The sequence below is a fragment of the Leptonotus elevatus genome, chromosome 9 (assembly GCF_054856555.1).
Source record: "Leptonotus elevatus isolate MCC_2025b chromosome 9, RoL_Lele_1.0, whole genome shotgun sequence".
Classification (NCBI taxonomy): domain Eukaryota; kingdom Metazoa; phylum Chordata; class Actinopteri; order Syngnathiformes; family Syngnathidae; genus Leptonotus; species Leptonotus elevatus.
The window spans coordinates 14,920,576-14,941,093 of record NC_141247.1 but is presented as its reverse complement, the minus strand read 5'-3'; the positions used below and the strand labels follow the sequence as shown (position 1 = coordinate 14,941,093).

At 42.0% G+C, this 20,518-nt stretch overlaps 1 protein-coding gene and 1 pseudogene across 2 annotated transcripts in view; both read left to right on the top strand.

Annotated features, from left to right (window-relative positions):
• The first annotated feature begins 19 nt into the window (after positions 1-19).
• Positions 20-4,583, top strand: LOC147168508 (dual specificity protein kinase CLK4-like). The gene is made up of 13 exons (XM_086084229.1): positions 20-158; positions 593-753; positions 1,042-1,285; positions 1,812-1,914; positions 2,194-2,260; positions 2,337-2,453; positions 2,531-2,697; positions 2,784-2,878; positions 2,974-3,103; positions 3,460-3,542; positions 3,618-3,697; positions 3,782-3,872; positions 3,961-4,583. Exons 2-13 carry the CDS (start codon positions 593-595, stop codon positions 4,132-4,134), a joined length of 1,512 nt encoding a protein of 503 aa, XP_085940355.1. The 5' UTR covers positions 20-158; the 3' UTR covers positions 4,135-4,583.
• A 622-nt stretch (positions 4,584-5,205) lies between these two features.
• The window catches only part of LOC147168507 (uncharacterized), a 118,313-nt pseudogene continuing 103,000 nt past the window's right edge, over positions 5,206-20,518 (top strand). Inside the window, exons 1-2 of the transcript XR_015096017.1 lie at positions 5,206-5,754; positions 6,583-6,652. The product of XR_015096017.1 is annotated as an uncharacterized LOC147168507 (transcript). The remainder of the gene's footprint in view (positions 5,755-6,582; positions 6,653-20,518) is intronic.

The window sequence follows — 20,518 nt, the reverse complement described above, 5'->3', positions numbered from 1 at the left end:
GAAAATCACGTGACAGAGGAAAAAATCTATTCAGCGAGGACTCAACATTCGCCATCTTTGGGAGAAATTCGTCGAAGCTATTTTTCAGCTTTTGGTTGATATTTCTACATTAGTACCGTTAAAGTAAACCATTGTGACACACTTGTATTTCAAGTGAGGTAAGATTAATCATTTGATATTTGAAAAGTGGTTGTTTCGGAGGATTAGTTCTTTTTCACGATTGGGAATGCTAAATTTAGCAAATTAGTTTCTAACGTCGACGCCTCGATGGCAGGGCCAACATGGCTGCTGGGCACTTAAGCTAAGCTAATGCTAACGTTGATAAATATTGTAGCGTTTATGCAATTGACATCTGCATGGCCATTTTACACTGTGAATTAAATGCAGTTTTATTTAATTAAAACTGCGCCTGTAAACTGGTAAATGTATCCATAAAATGTTTCTACGTCAATCTGGCCTAGCAAATGCATCGTGGCGGATTTACAATACAATTGCCGCCGTTGTTGTGTATAATTTTACTTATACGTGCTGCTGTTAAGCGATGATCGCGCTTTCATTTCTTCACTTCTTTACTTCTTTAATGATATTATAGATGCGCCATTGCACGCGAGTGTACTCTCCGGGTGTCTGGCTTGACGAGTACAGCTGGGAAGAAAGAATGGACTATCGCAAACGGAAGGCCAGAGATTCGCACAGCAGCGAACGAGAAAACAAGTACAGAAGAACTCAGCGACACCACAAGACTAACGACGGGTAAAAATCATGTTCATGTCTTCATCAACGTTTGAACGCGTTGTTTGCTTGTTTTTGCACGCAAAGCTGTGTTCTTATCTGTGGTCCAGGGTGCGTACAACTACGCATGCGCACAGGAAGTACTTAAAATGCAATCTGGTGCTATGGCTTCCATCCAGTTTAGGAGTCATTGAATTACAGGGCTGGTATAAAGAAAAAAGTATTGTGCCGGACTTTGCATCCCCCCTGTAAAGAAGCCATTTTCCACTCATCTGAATGGTTTGGGTTCATCTTTGATAATTTTTTTAGGTTCTTCCTGGAGAACCGAAGTTTAAACCACAGTGTGGACTCACGGGACAGGGAGACGTGGGAACACAGTTTAGACATGGCCTGTGCAGAGGACAGCCGTGACTACACCTTCAAGGACAGAGATCGGGACTGGCACCATTACAGCAAATCATCCGGGCGGAGCGGGCGCAGTCGAAGAAGCAGACGAAGCAGACACAGAGACAGAAGGCACAGACGAAGCTACTCTCGCCACAGGTCCTCCTCGGTATGAGTAACCTCTTTCTCTTTGCACTTCAGTCTGTATCACACACCATCAAAAGGGTCATTATCACTTGTACTTAGCCAAGCTGCCATATAGATAAAACACTTTTTTTAATTGTAATAAAAATTAGGAACATAGCAGCTTAAAAGCTTGTGAAATCTAATGAATGACACTGTATTGCAAGAGTTGCAAAGAGATACATGTAAAAGACTTGTCACTAAAAGTTCATTTTTTCCCTGCACTACTCTGAGAACGTCTCATCTGAAAATCTTGTTGCCATGTTTTTCTTCTGTAACGCACACTATGTGGTGGCTGGCGCCCAATTTCTCGATGGGGCCGAATTTGAATTTGCTGCTCCGTCCAATCGCCTGGCGGTGTTACTGAACGGGCCGAAACTATCCACCCCTACACCTCCCCCCTCGGCCTGCTTGAATGAATGACGATGTCGCGTTGTGATGGCCTGGTGCCGGCTGGCTGGCTGACTGATGGGTTATTGATGTGATGGCGGATTGCGGCGGTTCCGATGCAGAGGAGGAGTCATCGCCACAGGAGCAGGAAAAGATCCCGGAGTGTTGAGGATGATGGCGAGGGTCACCTCATCTATCACAATGGAGACATGCTGAAAGCGAGATGTATAGAATATATACCTTTTTTTCCTACTGATCACATTTGTTTTTTTCACTCTCTTGTCTGGTCTTTTATTTCTAAATATCAACTAGATAATGCATATTTGCGTTAGATGTAATTTTTAGGTTTGCTACTTGTCATATAACATTAAGCATTAAATTTTATGACACTTCGTGTCAAGCCTATTTATAGTAGTGTAGCTATTTAGTGCAATGAAGCAGCCCAAGGGCTGCGTTTGCCATGCCATTGCTTTGTTTCTAACTTTCCCTCTCTATTTTGTGTAGATGAGATTGTGTGTACTCTTGGAGAGGGTGCCTTTGGAAAGGTTGTCGAATGCCTTGATCATCTAAAGTAAGATTGCAATAAGGCTTACCTGTTGGCGTTAAGTTTCCCACCAGATTGTAATTCTTATCTGCGTGTGTTCTAGCAATGGAGCTCGAGTGGCTCTGAAGATCATAAAAAACATTGATCGCTACCGCGAAGCAGCCAAGTCTGAGGTCGCTGTGCTCGAACATCTCAAGTCCCTCGACTCTCAAAGCAGATAGTAAGCGACGGCACGGCGTGCTAATTGTTGCTAGCGGTGGCGCTCGGGATGCTTGACATTGCTTTCTTTCTCAACAGCGCTTGCGTTCACATGCTGGACTGGTTTGACTACCACGGTCACATCTGCATCGGTTTCGAGCTGCTCGGCCTCAGCACCTACGATTTCCTCAAGGAGAACAACTTCGCTCCTTTCCCCGTCGAGCACATCCGCAAAATGGCCTATCAGACCATTCGGGCTGTTAGATGTGAGTTACTGGCGGCACGCCCCACTTGTGATGATTAATTTTGCGTCTATTAATTTGATGGATGTCTTCTGCTTTCCTCTTTTCAGTTCTGCATAAACATAAATTGACTCACACAGACCTGAAGCCTGAGAATATCCTCTTTATTGATTCAGAATATACCCTGGTGTACAATCCAACAAAGGTAAGCATACGTTCACGTGCACTTTATTGGGATTCTCAATGATTGCTTGCATTATTGCTGCAGTTTAATCGACGTGTACGTATTCTCATCCCTAGAAACGAGATGAACGGACATTGAAGAGACCGGATATAAAATTAGTGGATTTTGGAAACGCAACATATGAACACGAGCATCACACATCTGTGGTGTCCACACGTCATTACCGTGCCCCTGAAGTCATTTTAGGTATGTGGTCCTTGTGAAAACAGTGGTTCTTAACCTGGGTTCGGTGAGTCGGTCTCAGTGGTTCGGCGGATGCCAAGACACACATCCGATTCATGTTGAATGCACCCCCGCTTGGCCATCATTGGCTGCAGGTGATCACGCTACATTGCTTGGCCTATCTGTGCTGCGGGAAAATTGGTGTGCTCAGTAGTCGACTTGCTTATTATTGTAATCTCTTCGTACTGTGTCACGCAAAAATTAAAAAAGGAAAAGGGGTTCGTTGAATGTGCATAGGAAAGAGGAGGGGTTATGAACCACTGCACTGAAACATCACCATAATTGGCTACTTTTTGTTGAGTGTACATTTTGTCTTTCAGACCTTGGCTGGGATCACTCGTGTGACGTGTGGAGCGTGGGCTGCATCCTCATCGAATACTACCTCGGTTCAACCCTTTTCCAGGTGCGTCCTTGCGAGGCTGTCAAAGTAAAGTGTTGTGTGTCCAAATCACTCGTCACGTTTTGTCTTCACCTTCAGACTCATGACAGCAAGGAACACCTCGCTATGATGGAGAGGGTCCTGGGCCCGATTCCGACGAACCTCCTTCAGAAAACCAGGTCAGGGACAGCTTTTGGAGGAACGCCATTCTAAACACTTCTAAACATGTGGCGAATGTTTCCCATACTGTTATTGTTGCACAGGAAGCAACGGTATCTCCACCGCAACAAGCTGGACTGGGATGTTGACGGCGCCGGTGGCCGATACATCAGGAAACACTGCAAACCGCTCAGGGTGAGAATGAGAAGACAATGCATTGCATACATGCGCCAATGATTATTTAAAAAAAAATAATAATTATTCGGCCTTATCCTTCCTAAAGCGTTACATGGTGTCACAAAGCGAAGACCACCAGCAGCTATTTGACCTCCTGGAGAAGTTACTGGAGTACGACCCAGCTAAGCGCGTCACGTTGGATAAGGCGCTCCAGCATCCGTTCTTTTCCTGCTACCACGAGAGCAGCAGTGCAAGCAGTAGCTCCAGCAAAAAGCACTGAGCCCCCGAAGTGTGTCGTCATGTGACGCCTTCGGCAGGGCGCTCGGTTCCGGCCTTGACGTCCTCACTCTCCGGGAGAGGTGAATGCACTTGACTGTATCAGTCCTCTGCCTTTGCCCAAGACTTTGTCACATCTTAGCATAATGTCCATATTGAATACCCAACTAAAGTCTATTTATTTGCCATTCAGTCAGTACATGCTTTGATAAAGGTGTAGGTTTTTGTTTTTGTTCACCATTGGTCCAATTTCCTAATTAGATCCCATGTTGTTTTTGCATTGTACAGTTCATAATGGTCGTGTCATTAATTGTCCAATTAATACTGTGTGTCTCAGCAGCATTGTATTGTAAAAAGTTATGAGGCACAAAATGTTTGTACTGTACATAGAATCGATTCTGGTATTCTGGTCTCTTGTTTTGTTTTCTCAATAAATGAGAATAATGCCAAACACTTGAATGGATACCTGTTTTCTGTTTTGTTTTTTTAACAATGCAGTTACCTCTCAAATACATAAGGTGGCAGCAAAATTATTTTGGAAATACAACCTGACAACGCCTGGGAGGCAGTTAGTTACTCGTGAACCTTATCAAAACTATACTGACTGCCGATGTTCAAGCAGGCCGCCACTTCACCTCTGGGGACAACTAAACTGTCAAGATTGATCATTTGTCAGACAGCAGATTAGATTGTCACAATTGGTAGTTATTGTCTCACTTGATGTTAATGACCACCTCAACATAAAATGTAACTAACTGTACACCTACATTGATCATTTGTCAGACAGCAGATTAGATTGTCACAATTGGTAGTTATTGTCACTTTTGATGTTAATGACCACCTCAACATTAAATTTAACTAACTGTACACCTACAATTTTGGTCAGTGAACGCTTGAGGTGATAAATGGGAGGAGGGTTGTTAAAAGCAATCAGGCGTGTTGTGGCCAATCCGCTGTCTTCCTATCAGCTGTCAAATCTGTGGCGTCCCACGTGGTGAGGGGCGGTCTTAACATGAGTAGAACGTGCAACTTTTAATGAGGCAAACAATCACATGTGCTCCAGTGCGAGTCCCGCTGAAGTCCAGGCAGGACATAAGACACTAACAGCGCAGCAAGATCCACGTTGAGAGGCACTTCTTTACCCTTTTGGATCCGCAAGCATCCGAACAACTTGTGCACCTCCGGTTCCAATACCGGACCTCTAAAAGCCCGTTGCAGGATGATGTGATTGTGTCACGCGTCAATTATAATCCGCGGAGGCTATTAAGGAGTATCACTTCCCAGACGCGTCATTTCCAACCTCATCTTTCTAAAGTCGGATTTCAGCATGGAATCTTCACGCGACTCTGCCGGGGACAGCAAGTCGTCTGAGTGCCAGTGCGCACCCAAGTCCGCCGTCCACCGGTGGTCTCCCGGGGTCCCCGTGGTCTTGTGCATGCTCATGTCACTGTGCTCCATCAGCGTGTGTCTGCTGATGAGCTTCAAGACCCTCCAGTTGGAGCAGAGACTGAAGATGGAACTGGAGCGAGTGCCCACCTTCCACGCGGGGCACGGGACTTTCCTCAACGAGGATGGGAGTCTGGTTCCGCAACTGAGCGCCTCCGTGGGGAAACTCGTGGAAGAGGTACTTGTCGGTTGTGGTACTTGAGACACACTCGGACCAGAACGTTTAAAAATGAGCCCAATCGTTCTAACATCTGGCCATTTTTCATGTTTTGTTGTTGTTGTTGTTGTTGTTGTTGTTGTTGTTGTTTTTAGCTCCAAATATTGGCATTAGCTTAGCAAACCACTGATCTTTGATTTGGGGTTCTCATTTCTGTCAATGTAAATTCAATCATGTCAGCAGAGAGGTGTACATTGTACGGAAGACTTTTTGCACATGTATTTTTTTTTTTTTTTTTTACATCTATAGGTAGCACATACAATAGTAGGTAGGGATTGATTTACGCAACATTTGAAGTGATAAGGCACCAAGTCCGATACTGAATATCATCATGGCCTACTAAAAGTAACATGCATTTACTGTAATGCCAGCTGGTTTATTATTTGTGCTGAAAAAATAATATATGGTGCAAAGTGCAACAACAAATACAAATCATTTATCTATATAATACAGAATATTCTATCCATCCAATTTTCCAAACTGCTTATATTATACAAGAAAATAAAATGATGCAAAAGCTTTAGTGAAGAAAGATGTAAATAAATCACCTTAATTGGAACATTCTACTTTTTTTTTTATGTTCTTCAGTTCTAATACAGGTGTTGACTTTGCTTCTGCCTGCTACTGATAATGGCATTAAGCCCTGTAATCAATAAAAAGAGAAATACATAAAATCCTAACTAAAAATGCCTTATCAGCACAATATTGTTATAATTTGCTAATAAGAAGGTCAGTGAGTGTAAATCCACGTACAGTTACTTCAACTTGTCCTTTTTGTGTATTTTTCAGAAAGTCATGGTGCTGATACCAAAACTCCGAACAACTCGAGATCTTGGGCAAGAATGCGCCTGTCCTCCAGGTATGTGTCCTCACTATAAAGTAACTGGACACTTGGATGGTTCTTGCATCAGTGGCCCTGCGAGAAAGCCAGTTGCGTATTTGCCAGTGATGCTTTTGGAACTGGTCCGCGTGTTGCTTTTTCTGTGTTGGAGCCTTCAAGTATGTTCCGTAAGCTTTTATTGTGACAGCCGTAATCGAACACTCGCACTCCTGCCAGTGGGAGATGCTCGCTTTGATCCGTTTGGCTTCTTCCCGATGCAAAGAGAGGAGGGTGCGATCCTACACCGTGTAACTTACTCCCTCTCGCTCCCCTCTGAACTGAATGGAAAGTGATGATGTGAATGGTGATAAATGTATTAGAAGCTGGATCTTGAGGTGTATAAGTCCTGACGAGGACCCGCCTTTCTGCTTTGTGTCTTGAAGTAAAAAAAAAAAGAAAAATGTTGTGAACTCCTGACATGGCTATTTTGGGAGGTGTTATTTGTGAAAATGGCTAGTGTGAAAATAAGCCCCCTACCCCATGAGGCACATATCAAACGAGTGCAGATTTATTTGTTTTAGATGCTTATCTGCAGATTTCGGGAATATTCTCTACTGGTTGCCCATTTTCTCCCGTTCTGCAACAGCGGAGAACAGGTGAAAGTGTTCACAAGTGGAATTTCTGGCCTGTTGTCAACACATTCAGTTTTTAAGTGTGAGGTGGTGTTTGCCAAAATGGAGCCCTGCCGCCGACTAGCCGGACCTTTCACAGCCAAAGCTACCGATGATGCTTTTAACACAAGTACAACTTTATGCACCTCATAAAAAGTTGATTAGGACTGACCTGTTATTCCTTTTGCATGTATTTATTTAAATTTTACTACATCTCAGTATGGATCGGTGCTTTTATTGATTTCTTTGTGTAGGGAGCGTCAAACTTCTTTTCATTTTTCAGGTTATGGTTTTCCTTTGTGTAATAGCTAGTGATGTAAGTATGCCAGAAATAGTGATTCAGCGGTTTCATCAGGTTTGACTTGTTTCAGAGAGTGCTATAATGCTAATGCTATAACATAAATTTTTATGACATTGGCTTCATAGGGTAAGAGAAAAGCGGTATAAGAATTAGCTTCTTTTTTTTTTACGCTGCACTCGTATTTGTCATTTAAAATCAGTTAACATGTTTGCCGTTCTGACAAAAGTATATCGCTAGCCATGGTGTCCGTTAGCCAGAATCTGAGTGGCACTGTTTGTTTGGGAGGTTTCCCTCTTCCAATACAAGCTGATTCCAATCAACACAATCGTTATCGGGGTTATGCAGAGCTTCAGAGGTGGCAAATCCAGGTCCAGAAAGTAAAAACCCTGCCACAGTTTGACTTTAGCCCCCAGTGCTAGCTGGTTAGCTAGCTCCCTAGCAGGTAAATGAGCACCACGGGAGCTAGCTCGGGAGCTATCTAACTAGCACCCGAGGCTAAAGCCAAATTGTGGCAGGATTTTTACTTTCTGGACCCGGGTTTGGCACCTCAGCAGATCATATTATATCGGCTGTGTTGTAGAAGGGAAACAGACAAAATCTGCAGGACTCCGGCCCTCGAGGACCGAGTTTGCCCACCCCAGTTTTAGAGTGTGAGGTAGTTCCACGTCTTGTCTTTTTATGCTATGTTTACTGTACACTATGTTCCTGGCAGCCATTGCAATCACATTTCAGGTCACCATGCACAAAACAGGATGACCAAACGACAGATCATGATCGGCGTGAATGCCTGATCAGATTTTGAAACGGTCCCAAAATTTGTGACGTGGTTATTAATGATATAGTGGGAATGGAGCATTCAAGTGTAGGAATTACAACAGTTTGTATATGTGCCTCCTAATCGAAAGTAATTGGACAAATTAAAAACAATCATAAATCAAACATGATTATTTTTTTATTTTTTATTTTTTTTATAATACTTGGTTGCTAATCCAGCCTGAAGTCTGGAATCGAAAAACATCCCCATGCAAGACACTGGATTTCATCACTGGTGATCTCTATTGCAACTGTCGTCAGCTTCTTGCTGGTTCTTGGGGCATTTTTTTTTTATTCAACTTCATCTTCAGTAAGTAAAATGCATGCTCAATTGGATTCAGGTCAGGTGAATGTCTGAACGACATGGCCATTGCAAAAATATTACTCATATTTTCCTAAAACAAAACGTGGTCACTTTCACAGTATGCACTGTGAAGTTCTGAAGAATTTGTCTGACTATAAGCAGATAATACTGCGGGCCAGATGGGTCTTGAGTTTGACATCTTGCCAATACTAAGAAATGTTTGTTTCTACTGAGCTGGCGTGGCTTTCATGCAAGAAATCAGCATTGTGATTAGAATTTTCTTCATGCATTTTCTGGTTGTTAGCAGTGGTGTTTTGTTTCGTTCCAACTATTGCTGCTCTGTGCGCCAGAGTGCCTGTGGACTTGATATGTTTTCATGTCTCAACAATTAGATTGCTCAATAAAGCGTTGTTGGCGTTTCTCTGAAAATTGTACCGGCTTGTTTGCTTGCTCAGGGCAGGAAATATGTGCGTGGGCACTCTTTGTTTTTATTTGTGAGGCTCACAAGTGAAAAATGTTTGAAGTGGCATTTGCTGGACTTGACTTGCGTGCGTCCCGTAAATTGAAGCAAAGTCTTTGAGAGGCCGACCTGAGCTTCTCTTTCAACACGACACCGTAAGAGGAGAACCTCCTCTCCCTTTTAGCACCAGATCATACCACTTGAAACCCGAAGCTCATCTCCGAGGCATCCGCGCCGCTTGCGTGCGTGAGAGCTACAGTACCACATGCAACACGAGTGGCATTTACTTGCCCTGCCACATCAGGCCAAGAGGGGGCAGCATTTCAACCACATATGCTCTCCTCTCATTGCTGCCGGTTATGTCATTGGCACAAAACGTTTACGGCAGCCTTTTTATTCCAAAAGCTCAAGACACTCCTTTGATAAGAACACTTTTTGTGACATTTATCTTGTGTCCTATCAGCCTTCGTGACACTTTTACACTTGCACAAACAACCAGCCAGCAGTCGCCAAGGCAAACACACTGCAGTGCTTCTTACAAGCTTCAGGTGTTTGCCATTAACACCCGCTTCGCACGCACGTGCGCGCGCACACACACATTCAGTACTTGCGCATGGAGACAAACAGTGCTCCAGTCTGGGCTAATTGCAACCATGTGAGCGTTGTGTGTCCCGGTGCATTGTCATCGTTGCCATTTGCTCTTAGAAGCTCTTTAACAGGTCTGATTCAGCGAGGGGGGGGGCTTGGGCCAGGCTGTGTTGATGCCACCCACTCTTGGGCACGCATCTATTTTAAATGCCAGGCAGAGCCAATTATTAATTCTAATGGGGGGAGTGTTGTGACTCATTCAGTTAAAACTCTTTTCCAAAAATGCCCATGACATTCGGAGGACTCCCACATCGACCTACAGTCATTCCAGTGCAGCTCCCAAGCAGGACAGACACTTTTGATTAAGTCTCAGCTTGTGGTCCAATATTATATTCTGTACATTTCAAAACAGATTCTCCAATCACATAAAAAAAATCTAATTTAACTCATTTACTCCCCAAAACATATACTAATGTTCTATTTTAAATATGGCCATGGTCCCAAAACGTATTTATACGTTTTTATGTTTTATTTTGTTTTTTTTATGCTAGAGCATAGAAAAGGCTTTTATAAAGCTTCTGACCTGATGAGGTCGCTTTTAAGCAATGGTCGTTATTACAAAAATTGCCAGCAGGTGGCAGCAGAGTATAAGAGATCAACCAGGGCCATGTTGCAACAAGCTCTTTTCCCCAGTGTTTTGAACAGGTTTGTGAATAATGATGAAACTAATGCTAATTAATGCAAAACAGAAACAGGTTCAAATATAAATCTTTTCCTGAGTAAAGAAGATACTCTAATCTTTCTTTTGGTAGGTTCCATGTTTGTATAGCAATAGAACACAATATTCTGTGGGCCTTGCAAAATCAGACAAAAATCCAGTAAAACAGCCGGGAGCAAAGGGGGGTTGTTTCAGTGAAAATTGCTGGGAATGAGTTAAAGGGGAAGTCAACCCCCCCAAAAAGTCTTGACAATGATATGTTCTATGCAGCCCCACTAGTCTAAATGCGGCATTCTGGTTAATATTGCATTAGTGGAATATGAGTAAAAAACATTTTTTAATCAATATAAGAAGGCGGCCATTTTGTCACATTATGTCGAGTGAAAATGACATCACTGTTTCTCAGGTAACAACCAATCACAGTTCACCTTCAGAAAACAGGCGAGCTGTAATTGGTCGTTGCCTGAGCCCTGAGCAACTGTCATGTCTTCAGTCGACAGCAAATGGCAAAATGGCCGCCTCCTGAGATGGATCAAAACAGCTGGATTTTGCTGCATATTATTAATTCATATTCCACCAATATAATATTAATCAGAATGTCATGTTTAAACTAGTGAGGTCACATATATTATTATTGTCCAGAAATGTTTAAGGCTGACCTCCCCCTTTAAGAAAATAATAAAGCAATAAACCGATCTTTAATTTTCACCGTAGTCTATGGAGGACATTCAAACGGTCATTTGCCCATCCCTGTGAGTCATAGTTCTCGCCCTTCAGTGTGGATAGGGCATCCAAGTGTTTGGTGTTAGTATGCGCGGGGGCATGAGGTCAGACCCCCGACTGTGCGGTCAGATCTATTTCCATCAGATAAGAGCTCATTAACACACTGAATGGCAACACAGACCTCCAGATAAGAATGTTTGTGTGTATTTGTATAATGGAGAGGGCATGTCCGTGGCGGGGATCCTTGACACCCAACATAAGAAAATAAGATAAAGTTTCTTGTCCTGTTTTCCGGCAAGCGTGGCCTCCCCGCACCGATTGTGCGACGCTGAATTGGCCGCACACAATGAGCCCACCATCACGCCGGTCTCCAGCTCACCTCGAAAGGCAGAGGGGGGGGGAGCATGGCGCGCTTCCTGCTCCCCTGCCTGGAGTTGGAGACGGAGGCAAAGCCGGCTTTAGGGGGAGACTGAGACCCAGGATGGGGTCGACAACCCCCCTGAGCTGCATTTGTTTTTAAAGCCATAATAAATCAGGCAGGAAACTCGCCTCAAGTCAGCCAATGTTACGCCACAGGAAGAATACGCCGGCCATAATAAGGGTCATTAATGGCCATTTGAAAAGTGGAAATGCAGGAAATTAGTTTTTATCAGGTGTTCTCACTTAAGGATTGTTCGACTTTATGACTGTTTAAAGAATACATTTGGTTTGTTCTGTCATTCTCCCTACTGAAACATTATCAAGACTTTTTTTCCCCATTCATACTCAGTGGCCATAACATTAGGTACACTGGTATGGTCTTTCAGACGAAGGGCTGATTAAAAAACAATCAACTTTTATTAAAGGTTTGCAAGGCTCGGAGAAAATGAAGTTCTTCCTACGTTTCCCTTCACAGACTTAAAAATAAGCGGATGATGACCTCATGAAACAGACTAAAAATTTAAATGTAGTTTATGTGTGAAAATCACTCATCTGGCATTATAAAATACATACAATACAATACATACTTTTATTTTCCTAATTTTACCAAGTTCATTTTATTCGGTATACGAATGTAATGAGATCGATCCAAAACCCAGAACAAAACAAATCTGACTAAAGATAAAAAATCTATTTTGATTGTCATTTTCAGCAAGGCATTGACTCATCTATATTTTTTTATTATTATTGTGGTTGCAGTTTGCAGTGTTAATTGAACTGCAATTCAATAACAAACCCATACTGTAGTTCAATCAAAATCTTTCGGACTGTTTCTGACTAACCCGGGTATGAGCGGAGTGTGAAATTTAAAGCCCACGGCGTCATCAAACCAATTCATTGTGTATGCGGTGAAGGGCAGGGAACACGGAATGGAGTGACGCTGGGCAGCACGGTATGACGACATCGAATTGAATTCTTGAAATTGGCAAAGTGGCAAAATCTCAGTTTTTACTTCCTGGTAGCCTGTTATAGCAGCACTTCCAAATATGGGCATGCTGGCAATTCCATGTTTCCATGTGGCTCCTTAACTCATTTGCTTCCAAAAACGTATAAATACGTTCTATTTTAAATGTTTTAAGTCATCCAAAGACGTATTCATATGTTTGTATGTGTTTTTTTTTATGCTAGAGCATACAGAAGTGTTTTATGCAGCCTCTCAACTGTAGAGAACGGTTGAGGAAATGTTAGTTATTACAAAAACGGCCAGCTGGAGTAAAAGAGATCAACCAGGGCAATGTTGAAAAAAGCTAATTTCCCCCACAGTTTTATACAGATTTGTGAATAATGATATTCTAATGCTAATTGCTGCAAAACGGAAAAAAGATAGAAATATAATTTTTTTTCCTGATGAAAGATGAGAATCTAATCTTTCCATGTTTTTCTAGTAACAGAACAAAATATTATGTGGCCCTTGCAAAATCAGTCAAAATCCAGTAAAACAGCCGAGAGCGAAGGTGATTTGCTTCGGTGAAAATGGCTGGGAGTGAATGAGTTCATGAGAGAGTGCAGTGTGAAAAGGGCTAAACACACAGCAATCACCAATCATTGATTTTGCCAGGCATATATTTAATCTCATTGCGTGCAGCCGCAGCGGCTGAACACTTATGTACATTTTGAATGTATAGGAAGGTGAATCAATCAAGTGTTAAAGTGGCTCCCACGAGGTCATTTCACTGCTTGAGCTGCTGCTCAAGACCATGAGAATCATTCTCTTATCTTGCTTTTTTTTTTTTTTTGCTTTATTTTGAATGATGATGTTGGAACACTTGCCAAAGTGTGCGTGCAGTTTATTTGCAGAAGACCAAGGGACCACTTGAACAGTTGCGGGCATTTAGCTCGGAGATGTTTCTGGTGGTGTCTTGGAGGTTGGCTCGGACACAACGGGTGTGCTTTTTTTTAAGGGTTGATCAAATTCTAACTCACCTGCTAACTGTGAGTGAATAATAGGTTTGCGTACTTAAAACCCACGCTGTCGCCAGGAAACATCTGCAGCGCATAACCCTAATTGTGAACACGAAGTTGCAGTTGCAGGTATGACCCTAATGTGTTCCTGAATTACAAAATGTATATGTTTCAGGAATAACAGTTTTCATATGGACGCGCATGCACACAAACCATATCCAGAACCCAAAGCCCCTCGGCCTCTCATCAGCCGTCTTATTAAAGTTCGCTTTGTGCGTTTTAATAGTCAGGCCGACATTCTTTCTTTTTGAAAAATAAACAGTTGGACCCAAACCGGCCGCTCAGCAGCCTGCGCAGGGGCCTCGAGGGCCCACGAGGAACGCACAAAGGAGCAAAGGGCCGAACGTCCAGCATTGAGATCGCCACCCTCGCAACACACACACACACACACACACACACACATTACGACACTTTCAAATCATCTGCTTATGCTGGTCCATCTTGTCCACTAGTAGCACTTTATTCCACAGGGGGCCATATTGATAATGCACATTTTTTGTCTTTTAGTTTGTTGTTATGACAGACAGTATAGTTGTTATTTTGGTTTCCTCCAAAATGTAAATTTTTCAGAGGAGGTTTTCCGTTTCGGCCATCAAATTGCAATCGTACTAAGAGATGTAGTCATTTTGTTTCATTTCATTAAATGGGAAGTCGAGCCCAAAAAATTATTTACACTAATATGTTCTATGTAGACCCACTAGTCTAAACATGGTATTCTGATAAATATTGTGCATGTGAAATATAAGCAGCAAAATCCACCTGTTTTTATCCATCTCAGGGGCGGCCATTTTGCCACTGGCTGTCGACTGAAAGTGACATCACACCCGGTGGGTAGTAGGTAATGTCTGGTCGGCGCTGGATTTCACTTTCCTTTCTTTTCTTTTCTTTGATCCTTCCTCGGGTCTCCTAACAACCTCACGACTCTAGCTGGATTCTGAAGTATTCGGTTTAGGGGAACGGTATGGGATTTTTAATAGGTTTTAGGTGAACTAATGAGTACACACTCACACGCACGCACACACGCACACACACACACACACACACACACACACACACACACACACACACACACACACACACACACACACACACACACGCACACGCACACGCACACGCACACACACGCACGTGCACATACTCACCCACGTACAAAATAAAAAAAAATAAAAAAATGAAAATGACATCACAGTGCTCAAAGGCTTGGTAACGACCAATCACGGCTCAGTTTAAACATGTCACATGACCAAACTCGGATAACAGCTGAGCTGTGATAGGTCATTACTGACCATGAGCAATTATGATGTCATTTTCAGTCGACAGCAAGTGGCAAAATGGCCGCCCTCTGAGATGTATAAAAAAACGGGTAGATTTGGCTGCTAAATACACATTGTACAAGCACATGATTAATCAAAATGGCGTGTTTAGACTCGTGGGGCAACATATGTGTTATTAGAAAGAACATTTTGGGTTGATAGGAATAATTCTCATTGGGATGCAAAGCAGTTTTACATTATATTCACATTAAATAAAAAATCCTTAATTGACTGGTGAAGTCGTCACTATATAATTTTTTTTTGTGTAAGTTTTTATTTTAAATGTGATCACATATTTTTCTCTCTGACTATTATGAGCTCCTGTTTTAGTACTTTTTACTTTCTCCTGGCATTGCAGTCACGCATTGCACTCCGTTTGGCTTCAGTTGCTGTATTTAATCCACTTACACGTAATGCAAACATCAGCGCTCTGGATCCCTGAGACCTCATAGGTGATGGATAATGACGGACAAGGGACTCTTACATGGAAGGAGGGCTGAGGGAGCCGATGCTGTCAAGATGCCGGTTATAACTGTGGGGAAACTATACCAAGTCTTTTGCAATACATTTCCTTTCACTTTAAAAATATCACATACACTTCTAAATATTGCCCCTGAGAACAAGTAAGAAAAACGGACCCCTCTTGAGCAACGCTGAGTAGACATTTTTTTAAATATGGAAACTATTAGGAAGTTGTCTTTAATTATCACAAGTGGCAGGTGACAAGTTGAACCGACTTTTAGCGGAGGAGCAAAAATAAATGTAAAACGCAGCCACTGGGCCTCTTGCTGATTGATGCCATTGTAAGGTCCACACGATCCTCTACTTTACTGCCCATGACTTCTTTAAATTTACAACCAATCTGAACTGTAAAAATCATATTTGTGCAAAATGCACAAGCGGGCTTTGATGCAAATTCTGTCACCTGTTAAAATGTCAAACATGGAGCTTCTTTTGGGATTTACATTCTATTAAGTGCATTAGGAATGTAGTGCAGCTGCAGTATGAGCTTCAAATGGATTTAGCAGACAGATAAGAAGCAATGAAGTGAAAACAGAAAGGTGGAGTTTGCGCACAGGTCGTCATTCATTCCTCCATCCCTCCTGAAGGTGCGACTTTCCTGGATATTTGTCTTTGGGAGCCACCGGTGTGCTGCAAGTGTGAAGGCTGGCGATCCAGATGTTCCCCAACAGGCTTGTCACTCTGCCGGCACCTCTTTAATGAAAGTAGCGCTCATAAAAATGATGCGGAGACCTTTGAACGAGCCCTCAACATCACTTTTCCATGTTGTTTTGCCAGAAGGAGGGGTGGAGGACGGGATGGCTATCAACAAGTTAACACCAGTGCATGGGAAGGGGAGCTATTGGGGGCGGGGCATGTTAGTGTGGTGTGCCTGCTTTCTCTCTGACTTCGACCTCTCTACATTTCACCTATTTTTTTTTTTCATCAGATAACTTGTATCCCGTGGTGACAGGTCTTACTCTCGCTTGACTTTCTGTTCATATTTGCACATTTTACACAATATTAGGTAGGGCCTTATTCAAGAGCTGTATAAAAATAAAAAAAATCTACTGTCTGTTACTTGGTAGAGTGCAGACTTCACCAAACACTTTGCTTGTTTGTTTGCGATTATTACATCTGCACAACAAAAGCAGGATTTGTATTTGCAAGCCTGTTTTGGCTGCAATTATTGGCGCTGCGCAATGTGGTCTAAAATTAATATCAGGGTGAGATATAACTATGGCAGCATTTCTGAATTGAGTTTTAGAAAAACTACATTGATTACAAAAATATGTAAAAAAACAACAACAACAAAGATCATATTTCAGAGAACATTATTTTGTACACAGCTCCAAATTAATACTCAGCCCTTTATGGTTACAGGCAAACAACATGACAAACAAGTGAATGATACAAATATTTAATCTCTCCGGTACAGGATGTCATTGTACAGGTGTGCCTAATGTTTTGCCTGGGGAGTTTCTATTTCAGCCAGACTGGGATCTGGATGTCCCGAGGCTGCTGAATGCTTCCACATTGTGACCGCTCTTCTTCCCTTGTGTAAACATTCTATAACTTCAGCCTGCAGTTGGGAGGAGGAGGAGGGGTGGGGGGCATATGTTGTATACAGAAATGAGCAGACTCAGAGGGATACTCACTGAGTAAAGAAGATGCTGCATTTAAATCATCAATGTAAATCTAAAATTTGTTTATCAATTCAGAAATGCTGCCATAGTTATATCTCACCCTGATATTCATTTTAGACCACATCGCCCAGCCCAACAATTGCAGCCAAAAACATTTGGCCACAATGTACTACAAGCTTGTCTGTTTTGTTTTGTTTTTCCCCCTTTCCTTTTATTAACAGAAGAAAAGTACACACGAGCAAATACAATTCCTGCTTTTGTTGTGCAGCTGTAATAATAGCAAACAAACAACAAAGTCCATATTAAGTCTGCACTCTAGCATGTAACAGACAGTAGATTGTTTTTTTCTTAACATAGCTCTTGAATTGGATTTTGTGTCGGCCCTACCTGATATTGTGTACAATGTGCAAATAGCAACATAAAGTCAAGCGAGAGTAAGAACTGTCACCACGGGGGATACAAGTTATCTGACGGGGGGGGGACAAATGTGAAAAGAGGTGAGATGTAGAGAGGTCGAAGCTAGAGAGAAAGCAGGTTTGCTCAGATCACATGCTTTCTTGTTAAAAATGTAAAAATCCTAAATTGTGCAAATCAACTTCATGTCCCTCTCGTAAAGTTCCATATGTTGCAATAAGCTTCCATTTCTAGTTGAATTGTTATGATTAAAATGTTTCTCTTTTACCATTACTGATACCCTTCTGTGGTGGCATCACTAAAAAAAAAAAAAAAAGCCCAAGAAAAACACTTATAGAGTTAATAGATAATCTTTTTCTTCTTATATAGTATTCTTGTTTTTGTAATTGTAGAACTCAACAAACGCGGTATGAAATGAAGGCCTGCTTCATACTGACTTATGCTACACAAGTTGAACCTTTTTATAATTTTCTCATCTGTTTTTTTTTTTACGTTTTAAGCTAAAGTGGTGGTACATGTGGGCCTTCATGTCCATTCTTATGCTTTGAATGGCCCTTAATTTTTCAATAAACAGCCCATGTCAAAAATCAGCCCCTATTGAGAGTCCTTATCTTTTCTTTTTCTTTTTTTTATCTGCAGTCGTCATTTCAAAAATGGTACCTGAGAGCGTTTTGGGAGGCGGGAGAGTATTTCTGGCGCATACTTTTTAAATGAATAACATGAACATGTGGACAATCTATTTGGCAGACATCTTTTTTGGCTGCCCTCGCGTGTCCCCGCAGCCTCCATCTGTCCTTACGTTTCCCTGCACATCTGGAGGTTTTGATGCTGGCCCGTTCAGCCTTCACTTGAGTGATCTAATGGTCATCCAGTTAAGCATTTGTGCGTAATTGTCTCTCAGCTGCGAGCGAGTTGAGAGGTCACGACTAATGTCAGAGGATGAAGATGGCGGTTGCTGGGTTGGAGTATAAACAAGCACGCATACAGATACGGCATGTTTGTTTTTAGTGGCAAGTGTCTTGCTGTTTTTGCGACTATTTCAATCTAGACATCAATGATGCTCTCGCGGAACAGGGATGTTTATGTATTCGTTTTTTCTCGTTTCCATGTGGTTCTGATTGTGTGATTTACTGGAAACGGATTGTGTACAATGTGGCTCTTATAATACGAAATACAAGAACTTGACGTTGTGATGAAATGTAATATTGCAATTTGTCACTACAGTCACTAGGAACAAGCGGTATGATTATTGCATCACACTGTTGGCGTTGCCTCCTCTACCCCCAGCAACTTTAGGACCACTTTGGGAATGCAAGTGGAACATTTTGGACCTATGTATGCAAACCTTTCACATGGATGATATTTTCAAGAAGGAACTCATTTACAACCCATGCAAAAAGGAAGACATTTCCAGAAAAAAAGAAAAAACAGCTCATGTGAATTGGATTTATGAATGCACTTTAAATCAGGAGAATTCGGTCACGGAAAGATTTTGTAGCGGACCTGACGTTCTATATCTCGATCTTATCATTTGTATCAAAATGCTGTATGCAATATGTTTCTGTTTAAGCTGAAAGACCATTGGTACCATTCTTGCTCGGTAAGTCAAAAGTTTGAGGTCTGTTCTTCGTAGAGCTCTTTGTGCGTCATATTCTCTGTGGGAGAAACTTCCTTTGTCCTTCATGGTCCCTTTTGTCCATTTTTGATCTTAATTCATTTGATGGATAATCAAGTGTCCCAAATGTCCCATGTTTGTTTTTAGGCTTCTGCTGTTTTTTTCCCCACTCTTATTTGGTCTCATATGTAGATTCCTTCCCCCATCGAGATGTCTCATCTGTCTTTTTTGGTTTATTATTGTGACTGCAGTTTGCAGTGAATCATACTTAGAGCCGCTTCCAGCATGTGTGTGAGTGCAGTTCTTAACCACTGTAAACAACCACAATAATAAACACATTGTTAAGTTAATACCTATCTGACATTGTGTCATTGCATCCCAGATGTGCTGCATTGGCTTCATTGTTATCCATCTGCCACTGCTTCATACATTTTTTTTTTTGTGTGTGTCTGCGGAAAACACAGGCTGTTGTGAAGGAAAAGGATGTTAAGAGTTCATTTGAGGGTCTTATTACTGGAACTTATTTGGTACATAGATATATGTTGTGCATGTGCCTAATGTTGTGGCCTTAACCATCACTCACTTGCTGATCTGCTACCACTACTGCTAATTTGTTTGGTGTGTAAACATTTGAAAGACTCTACAGCTGTACAGCTGCTGATTAACATATAGTTTCCTACTCATCAAATGTACGTTAGGGTGGCCATGTTTTCAAAATTATATTTCGCTGATTGTCATATATGCAATGAATTGTCACCAGGAACTATTTATAACGTATTTAATCGCTAGTGAATCAGGTGATCGGTAGTTGTTATTGCTTTAGCTAATGCTAAATGCTATTTTGGTTGTGCACTCACCATTATCCAACCTTTTTTTTATTTTGTTTTATTTTTTTAATCAAATATATTGGTTTATGTGTGGACATAGCATTTCTAAAACCACAGCTCGTATGGTGGCCTTTTGCAAAGTACTTTACAATGTCAGGACCCAGCCAATTATTTTCTCATTACTTTTTACAGTCTGCTACACTTGAGCTCGGAACCAAGCCCCATTTTGGTCAACGTGAATCCTCCTGATCCTTTTAAACAAGCACATGTCACAGGGGATGACTTTATTGGCACTAAATGCCCGGCTGCTTTATCTACGGGAGATCTGTGTTGATCCAGTCGGGCAGACGTGATCATGTATTTGTCTGGGACTCCAATTCATTCCCGGAAGAGATCGGCTCATTTGATTCCGTTGCGTGTGATGCGAGAAGGTGTACAATAGGTGCAGGTGAGAACGCTTTTCGCACACCGCAATCCAGCAAAAGACCGATAAGATCAGAATGGAGCAGCGCAGCTGGAAGCTTTCCTGAGTTGACCCCATTTTTTTTCCTGCCTACTCAAATTCCTCA